The sequence below is a fragment of the Amblyomma americanum genome, chromosome 7, assembly GCF_052857255.1.
Source record: "Amblyomma americanum isolate KBUSLIRL-KWMA chromosome 7, ASM5285725v1, whole genome shotgun sequence".
Taxonomy (NCBI): domain Eukaryota; kingdom Metazoa; phylum Arthropoda; class Arachnida; order Ixodida; family Ixodidae; genus Amblyomma; species Amblyomma americanum.
Window position 1 is genome coordinate 81,581,340 of NC_135503.1, and position 18,924 is coordinate 81,600,263.

The window sequence follows — 18,924 nt, forward strand, 5'->3', positions numbered from 1 at the left end:
ACATTAACGCCACTCGCAAAGCAGAAGTTTGGACATATGTCACCTTAGCTCAGTTCGTAGTGCGCCGGGCGCGATATTCACAGGTCATAGGTTCGGATTCTATCCATGCATGTGGTTGTTTTTCTTTCGCTATCTAACTGACTATCTTTCAAGAATAAAATAATTACACTTTTATTGTCTCAGTAATCAAGCCCATAAATTTCAAAATAGGCGAGAACACTGCTCTATGCTGCTTGGTTTCAGTGACTGTATGGATTCCTTCTTATAATGTACGGATAGTTTAATAATTTTCGATAGTATTTGAAGCATCGCTTTCTTAGAATTGTCTGTAATCAGCAGAAGTGTTTAAAGCCAGTAAAAAGGCTCTGAAGGCAATAACTGCAGGAGCCACTTGAGGCTTTTAAAAATTTTTGTTTCCATTTTTAAAGTTTGTCCCAAAGCATTAAAATTAAAGTTACCTAGTTTGCCGATTTATCCCAATTGCGCAAATAGTCGATGAAGAAGAGACCCTTCCAGCCAGAAGAAATGCGCTCGCAGAAACTTTTGTCGGAGAGAAAGTTTGGGAACTGTAGAAATTGCACCATACAAAAAAATTGCATGGAGAAGGAGCGTAGTCGTATCACATTGCACCACGCTTACGTTTCAAAAAGGTTCGTTCAGATGAGCACAGGAAGCCATATTACAGCGCATTATCAATGCAGAAATTCTGTCAAGCTGTAAACCCTAGTTAAAGAAAATTTACGTGACAGATGAGCATGACTGTCCATAGCACGTCTTGGGTTGTTGCATGACCAAGAGTGAGAAACTAGTCGGTCATTCATGAAACAGAAAAGGATTGGATATCTCCCGAAAATATCCATCTAACAGGATTTAGGCCCCACAGATGGCGCCATGACAGTTTACAAACAAGCTTGACAAAAACGTAGTGAAATATTTGCGCAGCGATACCCCGAGTAATAGGTATTCAGGCGTATTACAACATAAGTAGACCTGTCGAGCCATCAGGGTTGAGAAGCGTAATTATCTTATAATAATTCGACGTTTTTAATTCTCGCCGTTCTTTTGTACTTTCACAGAAAGCGCTTAAACTAAAAAGGCGCCTATCGAGTCAGTGCCACCGCTCATACCATTGCAAGAGAGTTGAATGAGAATTCCATTGTATCTGCATTAATAAATGGAGATTTAGAGCCCTTCTCAGCAGGATTCTTCGCAAAATTTGAACATTCAGTTTTTCTGATCGTTCACTGACACAATTGGGTTTCATAAAGTAGACCTCTAAGAACGCGCTACTACTTGCCCACCTTTGATGGTGGCCTTGATCTTGTTGGCAACACGTGCAGGTTCGCCTTCGCTGCCACTGACGTCCTTAAGTACGACAGCAGCAGCTGGGGCCTCACCGTACTTCGGATCCGGCAGACCCACCACAGCCACTTCGGATACGTGCTCCGAGTGTTCCTGGAGGATCAATTCTTCAAGCTCCGCGGGAACAACCACTTTGTCCATGCACTTGATCATTTCCTTCAGCCGCTGCACGACATAAAGTCGGCCATCTTCGTCGTAGTATCCAGCATCTCCTGCATTGATTAACTGCGTATACCTCAGAAACGAGCTTCGCTTACAGGCGGATCGAGCATAACAGCCGGGGTTGAAACAAGCGAGCTATCAAGAATGAGTCGAAAAACAATATCCAGCTCATAAAAATTACAGTGGCCTTGTCATGGAAATGTAACCCTCTATTTTCGCATCGCAAGTTCTCGTACCAAAGCATGTTGTTTTTCAAGGATAAAATGTATTATTCTCCTAGTCCGTTTAAATGTTGTTTTGATTGCCAAAGCTTCTGGTTCATGTTTCAAAATAGAGCGGCTCTCTGCTCTATAGCCCTATTTTCTATATTACCTGAAAAAATTTACCAAATCATAAAACGTTTCATTTCGTTTTGGCTCGCAGAGCCCGACACTGTAAAAGCTCCGGTAAAGCATAAAAACTGAAATAGGCGGTAAATGCGGCAATAATTTCTGAACGAAACCATCTCAGCAGTTGACGACGAAGGCAGAAGTGTCACTTTAAATGTAGTTGCTATTTATTCAAATAAATTTCAAATCAAAACATAAATTAAAAAATGCTACCGGGCGCGGTAACTGCGAAATACCGCAAGCGGAATGAAGTCTCTTATAAGCAGGATGTGGGGCAGAGAGTAATGACTACCGTATTCAGCCTTTGGCACCCTCTTTGCGATCTCAGGTCCTATGGAACGCTGCTCTGATAGATGGAAATCAACATCTACACCAGCAATGTTTACCCAGACAAAGCCCGTGGCGTTTGCTTTTTATTTAACTGCGGCAAACGCCCTGCCATCATTCTACATCCATTAATTTTTCTTGTTAGCACACTATTCTTGCTGGAAAATACGACGATTTGCTCGTTAGGTCTGGTCGGCAAAAAAAAAAACTGCTGATGGCCTAGCTCTGTTATGCCAGGATATACGTAGCGAAAGCGCGGCGACTTCTGGATCGGAAGAGTTAATGAAACCCGCGCATTCACGAGATGCGCCTTTATTCATTATGAAACCCTGAGCGGTGATGGCGGACATATGCTGCCCCGCCAGATCCGGCTAGATGGCTCCCCTATTTGGATGCATGTGTGTGCGTCCCAGACTTTTGGATAGAGTTTTGGGTAGAGTAGGTGTAGGGTGGCCTGGTGTATTGTGGCGTAAGCGTGGTAGACTTTTATTTTGGGCACAATTTCCATGCAGTAAAGAAAAAAAAAAGAGCCGTGACGGCGGAGTGGAAGCGTCTTCGCCTCAAACCCCAAAGGCCCTGGTTCGATTCCCAGCCTCGACACAGTCTTTTTTTTTTCATTCAGTGAGTGTGCGTGGCCTTCAGTGGCTTCCATAGATAGCGCCACCGAATACGTTGGTTAGCGGTTAAGCGCGTAAGGGCTGGTTAGGGCGGGCAAGGACGGCTCCGCGGCGAGGCGCGCGGTGTGACGGCATGCTAGAGGGCGCGCGGCGTCCGCCAGCTGCAGCCGTTGCTAGGCAATGGCTCTGTGCCTCCTCCTCAGGAGTGCCACAGCGAAATCGCAGGTTCGTCGCCAATGTAGCTTTCGCTACAAAATTGGGAAGTGAGAATTTCTATTCTGCCTGCAAATAGCAGCCTCTTTGGCAACTATTCGAGGGAGCGGATGCACTTGGAGCGTCCAGTGCTAGTCGTCGGTGTTAATAGGGTCGGGTGTTATTTAGTGATAGCATTCCGGTGCCATTGGTTTGAAGGCTTAATTAGAGGGCCATTTTTTTCGCTTCGTCCTTCGGTTTTTTCTGACTAGCGCTGACTGATTAACAGAGCTCTCGAAATTACTGACGTCTACCAAAAATGACACACACCTTCTAAGTAATTTTCTTTGTTTTTTCGGTCCATATTTTGTTGAGTTTTATGAGGTTAAAGTGAAGTACCCTGTAGATTCCTATGCTTGGTAATAATAGGCCTCGTATATGCTGCAAACACTGTGCTTTCTTCATTTGTAAAGTCGATTGAGTTCTTAGCGAAGCGCATGAAGTCTTTCGGAACCAGAACTAAACTTCTCGCTACGCCGACCAAGATGACGCAGCTTTGCACATCGGTTAATTCGACAGCATTAAGTGAGCAACGAAGGCGAAAAGTTTCCGGCGCTGGCGGCGGCGTCAGCGTCTGTGTGCTCTCTCCACCTACCACGGTTGGTAGGTGGGAGATGTGGTTTCTTTGTTCTTGCCAGTGGTTCCCCTCTCCCTACACTCCATTTGTAATGAAGACGAGGGAGACGGCGGACTAAGAATAACTCAGCGAAATGTATAGGAGAAGTGAAATGGAATAATGGTAGAAAAATAATAGAATGAGAAATGGAAGGGAACCACAGCGGGGAAAGAATCAGAAATGAATCAGAAAGAGAACTGAAAAAGATTAGCGAGAGAAAGAGAAATGCAAACTCATTTCCTATGCATCGTTCCAACTGATCTCCATGGCCATGATTCCCTATTCGCCAAGATGCAGGCATGAATCACCTTCCCGCAAAGATGCGGACCGCACCTGACTTGCACCAGCCGTCCCGCTCAAAGAACTCGGCAGTCTCCTTCGGTCTCTTGTAGTATTCCTTGATCACGGTTGGCGTGCGGAAGCATATCTCGCCTGTCTCGTACGGGCCCAGTTTTTGTCGTGTCACCATGTCAACAACCTGCGAAAAAGTCAATTAAGAGTGGGATTGCAAGGTAACGTGTGTAGTACTACTAGCACGAATAGTTTTGTTGGCAAGCAGTAAAAATAACTTCTCATCCATGCGTACAATTTTTAAGGACTGCTTTCATTCGTTTTGAATCAAATGCGCCGCTATTCTTGCCCTCTGTAGCCTAATGCTTCGTCCATGAACATTTGATAAAATATTTCGACAAAGAGGAGAGAAAAGCTACAATAGGCAACTACAAAGGAATAACATGAAGAAAGCAGATTGTTTTTTAACTTAAAGAGGTACGGCTTTTTTTTTGTTTCTGTAAACCCAACGCTACAACAATGTGCCCGCATTGGCGATGAAACAAGCTGCTCAGAAAAATTACCGACGTGACAGCCTTGCGGGAAACAAACCAAAGACTTGATATTTGTAGTTCTAAATGATTTCCTGGCGCCGTTTCAAAGTACCCCCAGGCGATATAACTTTGCTGCAGCTTCTAACTTCAATCGTTTCTAAAGCGAGAACATCTCTGGCATTACTTGGCTCGAAAGCTCGAAAAGCTCCACCGTCGTCAGAAATTTGGGGCAGGCACGACAGGTGAAAACGCGGCACGCGAATGACGTCGTCGCCTGTCATCGAGAAATATGCCGCCGACGTTCACTGAGGCCTTTGGCACTGGCGTTGGCCAAGTTGCCGCCAGCGTCAGCATGTACGCCAAACCAGGGTCTAAACCACGCCTCGCCGAGGTCCGCGATTGCTTCGGTGCAGACGGACAAATGTACGCAGAGGAATTCGTCGGGACGGGACTGGTTGTGTACGTATACGTGGCGCCAAATCTGCTTCAAATGGACGCGGCAGCTGTCGTGTACAGGAATCTGCATTTGGCTCTACGCTGCGGCTTGTCCATGCTCTTGGTAGATGACCTCAATCAGGACGTTCAACGTCAACATTTATTAACACGATGCGTGCTGATCTCACCTTACGACTCGCCTCTCCAACAGATGCAGTCACCACTTCGCAATGCACCGGAATCCCCTTGGCGTTGGAAAACAGGCCAAGCACAGTCAACGAAGTAAGGTACGCATCGACATAATACTTCGGTCACGAGACCATGCTACTGTTGACAATCTCGATCAACTTGGACGCGTAGACGCCGTCGTCGGAGACGATGAACGAGCACGACTAAGATGCAACGCGCTTCAGGCACACGTTAGACCACGACCACGACATCCGCTTTTGTGTGAGGTGGAGTTTAGCAACGATCCCGCTCAAAAAATTACGGTCACCACTCGACTATGTGGCATCATTGTACAGAAAAGTGGTTTCATCAAGGAAGACCACTCATTGCAATGTTACTGAAGCACTACTTTGATGAGAACTCCGCAAATAAAATTAAGCTGAGACATGACAATATAGCCCGTTTGTCGTCTTGCGTTGCGGCGACCTCATAAGGAGCAGCATTCACCCAGAAATAAAACACAGCAGCACTAAATTCAGCAGCATTTAGCCATAATTTATCTAAGCGAGAAGTAATGCTCCAGAATTTACGTGTCATGAGAATTGTTAAGGTGCCCCCATAATTTTTTATCCGCATAGTTGCAGTGACAGGACAAATGTTTAAGGGCGAATCTATCATCTCGTTCTATATTCAGCCCTAGCCTACATCAGCCCTTCTGAGTTCATTCCTAATTTGAGCGTTTCCGAAATGACATTTAAACACCACCTGGCTCTATCCACTGCCCTTTAGGGCATAACCTAATGCTCCGCGGACATTTGTTTGGCTTTCACAAAACTATACAATTAATTTTACTACTTTAACAAGTGTGTGCATAAAATATTCAGCGGAACTGCAAGTTCATAGTCAGCTGAGATAACTAAACATTCCGGACACATTCATTATCATCATCAGCCTGACTACACCCACTGCAGAGAAAAGGCCTATCTCATGTCTCTCTAGTTAACCCTTTTCTTTGCCAGCGGCGGCAACCGCATCCCCGCAAACTTCTTAATCTCATCCGCCCACCTAACCTTCTGCCGCCCCCTGCTACGCTTACTTTCTCTTGGAATCCACTCCGTTACGCTCAAGGACCAGCGTTATCTTGCCGTGGCATTGCATGCCCTGCGCAAGCATATTTTTCTCTTGATTTCGACTGGGATGTTATTAACCCGCGTTTGTTCTCTCACCCACTCTGCCCGTTTCCGGTCCCTTAACGCTACACCTATAATTTTTTTATCGTAGCTCACTACGTTGTCCTTAACTTAAGCTGAACCCTTTTTGTCAGCCTCCACGTTTCTGTCCAGTAGGTGAGTACCTGTAATATACAGCTGTAGTACACTGTTCACTTGAAGGATATTCGTAAACTGCTACCCATGATCTCAGACAACCTTCCATATGCGCTCCACCCTATTCTTATGCTTCTAGTTATTTTCCTCTCACGATCTGGATCAGCTGTCACTACCTGATTAAGTAGACGTGTTCCTTTACCACTTCCAACACCTCGCAGCCAATTGTAAACTGCTGTTCCCTTGCTAGACTGCTGAGAATGACTTTGGTTTGCTGCTTATTAATTTTTAGACCCCCTGTTTGTCTCTGCATGTCTAACTCACTGATCATTTGCAGTTCACCACCTGAGTGACTCAGCAAGGCAATGTCATCAGCGAATCGCAGATTGTTCAGGTATTCTCCATTTAACTTTTATCCCCAACTATTCCCAATCCCGAACTCGGAATTCCTCCTGTAAAGAGGGAGTGAATAGCTTTGGAGGACATATTATGCCGGAATGAATCTACATAACGATGGGAACACGCTTGTAGCAGTTCTTCGGGTCTCCTGTTTACCGCAGTTTAAAAAGTGGTGAAGAAATATAAGCAGAACAATCACTTCTCAACACTACGATTACCGGGGAAAACATGTAGTGATCACAATATACTAATTATTACTTTGTTACCTCCTTGCTACAGATAGCATTACTGAGAAATAGAAAGGAATGGGACGAACACCCAGCATGTGAGCAAGAAGACAGATGGGTGCACTATTTTATTTGAGCCTACAGAAATAGGCGCGCATATTCTACATGCTTCTGTAAAATGGGCACAGGGAAGCTCAGAGTTCGATTGGTTCACGCATTTCGTGGTGTATAGCACAAGTCATCGCGCACAAGGTATTTGAAGAGAGCGGCTCAGAAACAAGGCGTCACGGAGACAGCAGATCGAGGACAAAGAGAGAGCAGACAAGATGGCAGTGGCACACGTCTAATATCAAAGTGTCTTAAAGGCTGGCTCTTTTAAATCACTTGAAGAAACCTTGACATAGCTTTTACGCGACCACGAACACTACCGAACCTCTTAGGCATTTCAAGACAATCCTCATTGTGCACTCTTGAAAGTATCAACACAGAGAAAACTGAGGAGAAATATTTTCCATCTTCAAGTTTGAATTTCTCCTTTCTGATTCTAAGTTCCCAATTTGCATCCAGAATTTCAGTCAGTCTCATGAAACTGGAACACTAATTCAGTTCGCGAATACATGCGTGTCCAGGACCGATGCCCCGTCTACGAGGCCGCGTCCGTCACCGTTACTGATGGTAAACCTGCTTTCGCAAGCAACACCGCAGGAACAGTAAGCGTAAGAGAATCACCCAGCTCATATATTTTATACCATCTCGGGGGGGGGGGGGGGGGGGGTGCTGTATGGCAACTTAATAATATCATTTCGTGCGCACGAGGAATAAGAGCTGTAAAAACGGACTGGTTATTAACGCGTAATTTGGAAGCTTAGATACGCACTGGTCTGTAATCCGCGTCACGTAAAAAAACTTCTGTATAATCTTCGCTGTAATTACCTCTGAAATGAAGATTTCAGCCAGGGCCGTTATAATCTTATTTAATTCTTCGCCGGTATTAAACGTTACGATGCTTAAGGACGGGCGATTTATATGTTAATTCAGAAAATCCTGCTATGTTATCTAAACAGGAAACCAATATTCCCTACTCCATACCACTACAACGCGAGACACTACCCACGGTTCGGCGATCTGATTGCCAACAACAGACAAGTTTTATTTTTTCTCGCAGGCCCCCTCCGTTAGAGGCAATGACCGTCTGCTTCCAGTGCAAAGCGCGCAGCTGAGAAGACAGTGAATGCCCCAGTCTGCTAATCGCCGACTGCCGCCGTGTTTGACATTTTTCTGTCTATTTTTGCAGCACCCGGAGCGTAAGGATGCTCTCCTCTGGCGTCGACGTCGACGTCCGTGGCAATTGTCACGTCCTTGTCCGAGACGAGCAAACTATGTCGACGTTCATGGCTATCGCATCGTCCAAACGACCTTCGCGGGCTCGCATTCCAGACCTTCGTGGGAGTCGAAACCACGACGTTCATGGAACTCGAACCGCATTTTTTTTTGCTGCTAAGGCTCTCAATTGAGCAAGTAACATCTAACACACGTGTGGTATTTGCTGTCGCTATCATCATTGTTATCATGACCAACGACGTTCTTTGCTATCGCTACCATCATCATTACTATGATCGGCACTAACATCACCACTGTCATCATCATAGCTATGACTGACTATAACTATCGCTATCATCATCGCTATCATGATCATCGATATCACCAACTGCCACTTTCGCAAACTGTCGTCGCCACTATCATCTTCATCACTATACCAACTATAGCTATCGCTGTCATCATCACTATCACTAACTCTGTACTATCACTACCAGTAGCTATCGTTATTCCTATCACTACACATCTCCTATTCCATTAAAGTTCTTTTCCTTCCTTCCGTATCACTACCATCACTCTCTATCTATAGCACTATCACTATCAGCAGCTATCATCATCACTATCTATCACTATTTTTACTATTTACTGACTACCACTAGTATCATTACATATATGTTGCTTATCAACTGTTGCTTGATCAAATGTTACAATTTATTTAAGTACCATGCGATTTATGATTGAGAGTTTGTGCGGAAGCTTTTGCGGACAGCCTCTGTCTATAACTACCGTCCACGCCACTCATGAGCCAAGAAATGCTTTTGCCTTCAAAAATACAACTGCAAGAGCAGCTGTCTAGCATCAGAAATCGTGATTGTCCTCTCAATTTTATTTTCAGCCCGTACGCTGATATGGTCTCAGGAGAAACCCATAGCCATCGCGTACTGCCGCCTCTGATGAGGCTTATTTCCGGGCTTGTAGAGTTAACTTGAGCTCTTGTGCGGCGTGCGCAGTATTAACGCGTACACAAGTGGCATCGCTCTTTCTTGGTATGAGTAATTCCATCGATCCGAGTTATCAGTATCCGCGTGTGTGTGGTTCATGGGATGCGTTAAACGATTGCAACTTGCATGTAACAGGTGCTTCCAGTTCTCTGCGCGGCACAGTTTCCAGCGGTAGCGTCGTAATAGCTCGACATCTTTGCTTATTGCTTCTTCAATAGGAATCGTCATTAAAGTGATGTTTATATCAAAAATATTGCGCAATCATTGTTTCTAATGTGCGTATTGATTTTTACTGATTATATTGACTTTTGCTTGTTTCTGGTAGAGTTTATCTGCACAATTTAAGCGACAAGGCCAGTTTGGCTACGTTAGAGAACCACGAGACCATAAGGCCAAAGGTGACGCGAAAGCAAGCTCTTCAAGTGAGCATGTTACCGGGCTAGTTTATGGTGAATAATTGGACAAATTCGGCACAAAGACTAGACGAGGACCATATGAAGACACACATGCAATCTGGCCTGTTATAAAAATGAAGCTAAATATCTGGAACGCCCAAATGCGTTGCCACCAACGGTCATGTGTTTTCTAATGCAGTTCTGATCTAGCGCTTCTGTTGAAACCTGTCCCTCTCCCCGCAGAGACGAGCCACGTTGTTTTGGCTGCGAAACTTCTTGGGTCAACTGGAGGTTAACAGAAGGAACATTCGTTGATTTGGATGCGCAGTTTCTACTGGCACGGCAGGGTACGTGGGGATCAATGGGTACATTTTAAGAAGATAGTGCTCACGGCTTGGTGGCTGATTTTGGCGAATTGTGCGAATTTTTTATTGCTTTCCGTCACGTCTTGACATTCATTAGACATTTGCGATTTTAGAGGGTAATTAAGTCTACAATATCTCTCTAATATCAAATGTAACCTGAAATAGGTTCTAACTTATACAGCGCTCAGGATTGCTTCTTCAATATTACAGCGTTAAGGTCAGTAATAAAGCAACACATGTTTTGGGTAAGAAGTCAGAAAATCGTCAGCTCTATCTCCTCAAATCGGTCCTATGAACGTGAGAAATGCGCGCTGTGAGCGCAGCACAACCCAATACATATATTGGGCTTCAGAAAGTAACAAAAAGGAAAGACACCATTAATTAACACTTCAGGACTGGCAGTACGAACAAAAGAATACTGTTAAATCTGTGAATGAAACCGACCTCTTTGCTGGCTTCTTCAGTGGCCGCAAACATCTTTTGTCTTTTTGCAAAAACTGCTTCTTCAGTTCCGGGTAAGTCATTTGAGCACAGGTTTGATTGCTAGCATAAGCAAGCAGCCGTGCCTTAGAAATAAATGATCGAGTGAGCATTTCTGAAGACGCATTTGGACATTACAGGCGTTTAGCAAGTAGTTATTGCATGCAAGCGTGCATTTCTTCGCATTTCGACTGACGGTTCTTCCAGTTCTGTCACAAATAATATGTTCCCTACAAACCTGTTCTTCGACGCGCCAGGATAACTGAGAAGATTGGCAATTCGAAAATTCTTTATGCGGCATACCAAGTGACCAAACTACCAACAATCCAAGAATCTCAGAGGGCTGGAGCAACTATATTAATCTGCCCCGAATTCTATTTGCAACCAACACCCTTGGGCCTGTAGCACCCTCTCTTGGGCGGCGCCGACAGCCCGGCTAGCGCGCGCCACCCTGCGAAGAGAATAAAGACGGCACCTGGTCGTGGCTCGTGCAGCCACGTGCTTTTCCTTTTTGTTAACTGCGTTCAGGTGAATAGCCACCCGATTCTTGGCCGATCCCCCAGTGTGGGTATGTGCCATCTTTTGATAGGCTAACAACAACAACATCGTGCAGCCACGGCTGGCAGTTCTGTTCTGGTGTCGGCTCGTAGCAATGGTCTCCTTTCCTTCGCTCCTGAGGTGTTAAGCCTACATTGGTGACCAAGGACGAGCAATGACCGATCCCGCAACATCCACGCAGCAGGATTCGCGTCCGCAGGACGTCTCGTCGCTGCAGGTTCGCCTTCCACCTTTCTGGCCCCAGAACCCGCAAGTTTGGTTCCACCAGGTTGAGGCGCAATTTTGCCTAGCCCGCATCACGTCGGAGACGACGCGCTACTACCATGTTGCCTCAAGCCTGCCTCCTGACGTTGCCGGTGAGCCCTCCGACGTTCTCTCCGCCTCCATGGGTGCTACATCATATCAGCACCTGAAAACCAAGGTGCTGGAGAGATTAATGCTGTCGGACCGCACCCGCCTCCAGCAGCTCCTTACCGGGGAAGACCTTGGCGACCGGCGCCCTTCCCAGCTTCTGCGCCGCATGCAACAGCTTCTCGGGGAGCGCGACATCCCCAACCACTCAGCGTTGCTTCGAGAGCTTTTTCTCCAATGCCTTCCCCAACCCCTGCGCCTCATCCTTGCGGCGGTCGGTGACGTCACCCTCGACCACCTGGCTGAGCTCGCAGATAACGTTCATAAGGCCACCTCCCCGTCCGTCACTGCTGTTTTGCCGCCAAGAGACCCAGCGATTTCACGCCGTGAGGCCCGTCTCGAGGAGCTTGCCGCCTCAGTCGCCGCACTCCGGAGCCGACCTCTGGAAACCCGTCCATCTCGTCTTGATCATCGCGCTCTTTCGCGCTCACGTCAAGCTCGGAGTCCCAGCCCTACATCTCTCTGCTGGTACCACAGGCGTTTTCGCCACCGAGCAACAAATGTGTACACCGCCCTGTTCGTGGCCGGGAAACGCCCGCCGGGATCATTTACGGCAGCGTGTGGTTCCCCCCGTCATTCGAGCCGCCTATTCATGGTCACTGACAAGTTGTCCGGCACCCGGTTTCTTATCGACACGGGCGCGGAAATCAGAGTGGTTCCACCGACTAAGGCAGATCGTTCCAAGCCATCAGGACTGTCGCTCCGTGCTGCCAACGCCTCGTCTATACCCACGTATGGGCTACGATCTATCACCCTCGACTTCGGCCTACGCCGCACTTTGCGGCGGGTCTTCGTCATCGCAGACGTGGTTCACCCGATCATCGGCTCAGACTTCCTCTCCTGCTTCGACTTAGACGCCAGCGTGCGGCATCGTCGCCTTCCCGACGGTCTGACTCATCTCTCCATCTCGGGAGTTTCGTCCGACCTTGCTACCATGGGCATTCGCACGCAGATTCCTTCCTCTCAGTTCGAAAAAGTGTTGGTGGACTTTCCGGAGCTCACTAAGCCATGCAACCTCACTCAGGCGCCTAAACATACTGTGACACACCACATCGTCACCCGTGGTCCACCCGCAGATGCTCGACCGCGCCGCTTGTTTGGAGACCATCTAGCTATAGCCAAACGTGAGTTTGACCACATGCTGGACCTCGGCATTATACGCCCGTCGTCCAGCGCGTGGGCGCCTCCGCTGCATCTAGTGCCCAAGCGTGATCCCGGTGACTGGCGTCCCTGCGGCGACTAACGGGCGTTGAATGCCAACACTGTCCACGACAGCTATCCGCTGCCCCACATCCAGGACTTTACATCGCGCCTCGCCGGCTGCTCCATTTTTCGCAAAGTTGACCTGGTTAAGGCGCATCACCAAATTCCCATTGAACCCGCCGACATACCTAAGACCGCCATCACGACGCCCTTTGGCTTGTTTGAGTACGTCCGGATGCCTTTTGGACTACGCAATTCGGCTCAAACCTTCCAGCGGTTCATGGCTGAGGTCACGCGGGGCCTACCGAGAGTATTCGCGTACCTTGACGATGTCCTCATCGCCAGCCCTACACCTCATGATCATTAGCAAGACCTACGTGCTTTGTTCAAGCGTCTACAGCACTACGGCCTGTTTGTGAATGCCTCCAAGTGTGTTTGCGGTGCTTCTGAGCTCGAGTTTTTTGTCATCACATATCCTCAGAGGGTATCCGCCCTCTCGCGTCCCACGTCCAGACCATCGAGAATTTTCCCCTGCCCACAACCCTGCGCCTCCTGTGACAATTCCTGGGGCTGATGAATTTCTCCCGCGCTTTATCCCGCACTGTGCAGAGCTACTTCGCCCGCTCACCGACCTCCTCCGGTAAACCGCTGGCCCGTTCTCCGCAATCTCTTGGTTATCGGAAGCCTAGGCCCCCTTAACTGCCGCGAAGCAAGCAGTCGCTAACGCCGTGCTTCTAGTCCATCCGCGCAACGACGCCCCTACGAGATTGATGGTGGATGCCTCCAGCGTGGCCATCGGAGCCGTCTTACAGCAGTACATTAACTCCGAGTGGAGACCATTGTCTTTTTACTCTCGGAAGCTACTTCTTGCTGAGACCCGCTGCAGCGTCTTCGGTCGAGAGCTCCTAGCCATCTACTCCGCTATCCAGCACTTTCGGCATTTTGTAGAAGGATGCAAGTTTCACGTGCTAACCGTTCATAAACCGCTGGCATGTGTGTTCCGGACTTACTCATCGAAGCAGGTGTCACGTGAACTCCGTCAGCTCGCTTATATCTCGGAGTTTACTACCGACATCCGACATGTGAAAGGTGCCGCCAACACCGCCGCTGACGCCCTCTCTCGTATAGTCGCGGTAGACGCTCCATCTTTCACCGTCGACTGGGCCGCATTTTCTTCTGCCCCGCAGAATGACGATGTGCTCGCCGCTTTTCGAGCGAACCCTCGTTCTCTCCGATTACGGCTTGTGCCCCATCCTTGCTCGCCTGAGCCCTTGTGGTGCGATGTTTCAACGGACTTTCCTCGCCCTTTTGTTCCGGCTGCACTACGTCGCCCTATCTTCAATTCTCTCCATGACATATGCCATCCAGGCATTCGGGCTACTCAGCGCCTTCTCACCCAGCGCTATGTTTGGCCCGGAATCAACGCTGATGTGCGTGCTTGGACGCGCCGGTGCCTACTCTGTCAGTTGACCAAGATCTGTCGACATACCAAGACACCTTCCCAAGCCTTTCTACCCCCTGGCCGTCGTTTCGACCATGTTCATCTCGACATCGTGGGCCCTCTACCCATCTCTCGAGGCTACCGCTATATCTTGACCATAGTCGACCGCTTCACTCGCTGGCCGGAGGCAGTCCCTATTCCTGACATCACCGCAGAGACTGTTTCGCGCGCCTTCATTTCTGCGTGGGTATCTCGATTTGGTTGTCCTGGCACTGTGACAACCGACCGTGGACGCCAGTTTGAGTCCTCCCTGTTTGCTTCCCTTAATAATATTTTCGGCGCCAGGCATTGCCGTACCACTGCTTATCACCCGTGTGCTAACGGCATGGTGGAACGCCTTCACCGCCAATTGAAGGCCGCCCTCACTGCCCGCCTCAATTGCGCCTCCTGGGTCGACTCCTTGCCCCTTGTGCTTCTTGGTCTAAGAGCCGTCATCCGAGAAGGCTTACAGTGCTCAGCTGCAGAGCTCGTGTATGGTAGTGCTTTGCGTCTTCCAGGCGACTTCTTTACATCCCAGCAGCTTCCAGCCCAGCCTCAAGAATTCCTTCAACGCCTGCTGGACTGCATTAAAGACCTCCGACCTACTCCCCCACGTCCGCCCCGCCACCATACCATTTTCGTACACCCCGACCTGGCCACTTCGACCCACGTTTTTGTGCGCCGCGACGCTGTCCGAGCTCCACTCACACCGGCTTACAACGAACCTTTACGCGTTCTCCGCTGCACCCCGAAAACCGCCACCATCCTCCAAAACGGCCGCGAAGAGACCGTCAGTCTAGACCGCCTTAAACCGGCTTACATGGAGACCGCCCTGGAACGACTCCCAGCGCCGCCTGACCTAGTGCTCGAGTGCCATCGCCGGCCCTCCGTCTGTTTAGACTTCCAGTCTAGGCGGGGGGCCCTGTAGCACCCTCTCTTGGGCGGCGCCGACAACCCGGCTAGCGCGCGCCACCCTGCGAAGAGAATAAAGACGGCACCTGGTCGTGGCTCGTGCAGCTACGGCTGGCAGTTTTGTTCTGGTGTCGGCTCGTAGCAGTGGTCTCGTTTCCTTCGCTCCTGAGGCGTTAAGCCTACAGGCCATATATAATACACACAACTACTATCTTTTTCCTTGAAAAGAACGGCTCATCTAATAAGTATCATATCACCATTCACTCGGATACCAGGGAGATCTGGTTATCAGGAAGAGTATTTTCTATGCTCCCTTCGCCAGAAACTACTCTTCAGCCCTCAATGAAAAAGTAGCAGAGAGGACATGAAAAGACGAATTTGTGTTACACAACCACACGAGAGGTTAAGCCTGCTTTCTGGGCTGGAGAGTAACGATTTTTTTCGCTGTCTTTATTTTCTTTTTTGTAACCAATTACACGCCGACCAAGTTCGTACCTAATATTTTGGATATTTTCTTTTCGGCACAGGACCGATTTACTTTACCGCCGGTTGGTTTTACTTTGCCTCCTCTTCATATACACTAATGGTGCGGGTGAGGCACCTAATTATCAGCCTCCGGCTACATATGTAAGCGAAAATTTTGAAAAAAAATAATCTCAAACAAACAAATGTTGATGTAGCCACTGTTAAAAGATGTACACAAAAGCAGCCGTCCATACGTAAGACTTCCTAAAAATAAGCGTAGCTTTCACTGACGATTGCTGCCAAATTAACAATATACACAGAAGATGATGGGTTATATCAAATTAAAACATAAAGGTTTACTTGCAGCGAACTAAATACCTTAGTTACACACGGGAAAAAATAATCCTTTTACGCTTCACACTCGGCATGCACGCGCACTTGCTAGTCGGAATGGTCGACTTGGGGAAAACAAGAAAACCAGTAAGGAAAAGAAGCCGCAAGCTTATTTCGTAACATCGTGCATGCTTAAAAACTCCGCAAGTTAATTTACGATGGCAAACAAATTAGCATCAAGAAAAGTGGCAACAGACCGTGATAGATGACGGGTTTTTCCTGAGATCATACAAGCGGAGGAGTTTAAAAATTTTACGAGCGCACTTGGGAAATGTCTCCAATAATTAGCACTCATGAACGGCGACATTACCAAAACAAAAAAAAAATGTGTGTTTAGCAACGCAATTTCTAGAAAACGGAAAAACTTCAGGCCTGACTTCGAAATGTGTATAAAATATTTGCCATGCAACAGAGGTTGAGCAGACATAGCGCAGACCGAGTATATCCTTCACGTGAGTCCTTTGGGATCAGAATGGACACTTAAAATTAACACGAATCATACGTTTCTAATTCATAGCCGTGCAGATACGTGTACGTGGTACGTGAGAAGTTACCAGGTCACGCGGTCTACTTTTGAGCCGTGTAGAGGGAAAGGGCACCCCCAACTTAAATATCTCCGAAGAGTGTACGAGAAGTATTATTCTCCCTTCAGATGACGCTGGTAGTTTCGTAGGTTTTGTAAGTGTCAGAATATATTGCTGAAAAGCGGACCTTGTGGCGTTTGTACCTTTGACGCACCCTGCCGCGCACAGTAGCGTCAAGGGGGAAGGAAAGACGTGGAGCACGGGATATGCTGCAACGCCAGAGCAACGAATCCTTACTTTCGGAGCACTGTCCAAGGCAGACACAAAATTTCAAAAATAACGGAAGCCGGCTACTGACAGAGCGGCTCGTTCCCCATTCCCTCAGCTGCGCGCTGAATGCTGGGAACAGAAGCGCGCCGCGTCGAACGGAAGTATATCACGAAAAAAAAAACTGCAAGGTTTAAATAAAAAATTCAGGCCTCACAGATGGCCCTAGAGGCTGGTGGTCCTATAGAAAAAAATTTTTATTTTTTACATAACAGCGGTGTCACCGCATTGTGGATTACTTCCGATTACTTCGCGCATAACTTCGTAAGTTTTGCAGTCGCCAAAACCGGCTCTCAGTATAAGTTACTCGGCATATTCCTGAAAATTAAGGTATCAGTTGCCTGTCTTGGAGAGTTGTAATCTTTTCCTCTGCTAAGAATATGCAAAGCATCAAAACGACACTCACAGTAACATTTGTTAGGTTGGGGCAACCTAAAAAGAATGAAAAATAATAAGCCCTTGCCTGCACCACTGACGTACAAAAGGCTTAATCCAATATTGAAATAAATGAAAAGGCCCGAAGGCAATCGTATACTTTTGCAACCCATAGATGGGGAAACAGAAAAAAATGAGGGAGGGGGTAAAAAGCTACGCAGCGAACCACAGCCGGGGGAGTGAGCCCGGGGAGACGCCCCTGATCTCCCCTGGAACGTAGCGGAAGGGGTTGGATGAATGGGTTTTGGGAATTGGGGTGGGACAGCGAGTTTTTGCTCTGATCCTTCACTTGTCTCGACTCTATTACTGGCCTGCCTGGCCCGGACAGGGAGAGCGTCAAGAGTGCCCAATGGTGCTGCCCCGCTCACGGGATGCCCAACCACCCCCAAATGCAAAGGACTCCGACCGCCGGATACAGGAAAACCTAATCCGGGGTCAGCTACCTCGGGCTTCTCCACGACTTTGAGGGTTGGTTTCAGACCTGCCAGCTACTTGCCGTCGAGTGCTTTTCGCGGTTTTTAAGAGACCGGAAGTATGTGGGGTGTGATCCGGCCAGTAAAGACTTAGGTCGTCAACCAATCGGCCCTCCAGCCCTCGGCACCATGACCTAACACCTCCGGAGGACCCACCTGTGCTTCCAACCAACCAACCACGCACTTATTTTCTCCCCTAGCTTGCTCCACACCTACTCAGGAGGGAGTGTTCAAGGCTGGGCTGACCTGGCCACAAACCAAGAACATGACTTAGGGTGAGATAACCCGGGCCTACTCCGCCGGTACTCCACAACATCGACGGTCTCCGCACTGGTCGTACTACGCACCCCTACCTTAGCGTCCCGCAATGACCCCAATGTCACTCTCAGTAACAGTTATTTTTGGATGCCATGAGTGCTTGTTATATTTTACAAGTAGCTTTATACATTATCCGGAATACAGAATACCTGTGACCTCCAGCCGCAAGTATTCTTTCGTCCGCTAACAAGGGATTGTGAGCGGAGGAAAGCGTATGTGTTTGGGGAGAATTTATATCGATTAAAATATTGTTGCTTCCTCCACTCACCTTCAGCAGAGAAGAGAGTCAAATGAAAAACGCATTCAGAAGAGACCGCAAACTTTTGCATTTGTCTCGTTCCTGTACCTTGATCTGGGAGTGAGGAGCTGGAAAGCCGACGTCGCTGCCTGAAGCTACGTAGTTGGAGGGCGAGCAAAGGATGCCCATGGACTCGGTCATAGCGTACAGATTCGCTACGCTTTCGACGTCACCAAAAGCTGCCTGCACCGCCTTTCGGTCGGCCTCCGTGAACTCTCCGCCTCCGACACAGATGCGACGGATGCCTGCGAGTCGGTTGCCAGTCTTCTGCATTTCGGCCGCAAGCGATCTCAAGTGAAAAGGCAGGAACGCCAGAGCTGTCACCTGCAGTTGAAGGAGCAGTGCAAGCTGAAATAAGACATAGTTTGCAACAAAGTGGTACATGAATTTCATGTTAAACAATACTGGCTCGGTTGTTGGAAAAGAAAGTTATTAATGTTATTGTTCTTTTTAAGCATTTTCTACA

General features: G+C 48.0%; 1 protein-coding gene across 5 annotated transcripts in view; it reads right to left on the minus strand.

The window, feature by feature from the left end:
* Positions 1 to 18,924, minus strand: part of LOC144097284 (uncharacterized) — a 79,395-nt gene that overhangs the window by 13,629 nt on the left and 46,842 nt on the right. For all 5 annotated transcript variants that reach the window (XM_077630032.1, XM_077630030.1, XM_077630029.1 and 2 more), the window contains 3 exons: positions 18,507 to 18,782; positions 4,059 to 4,203; positions 1,302 to 1,574 (listed from right to left, as the gene is read on the minus strand). In XM_077630032.1, the coding sequence (XP_077486158.1) occupies positions 1,302 to 1,574; positions 4,059 to 4,203; positions 18,507 to 18,782 (694 nt within the window). The remainder of the gene's footprint in view (positions 1 to 1,301; positions 1,575 to 4,058; positions 4,204 to 18,506; positions 18,783 to 18,924) is intronic.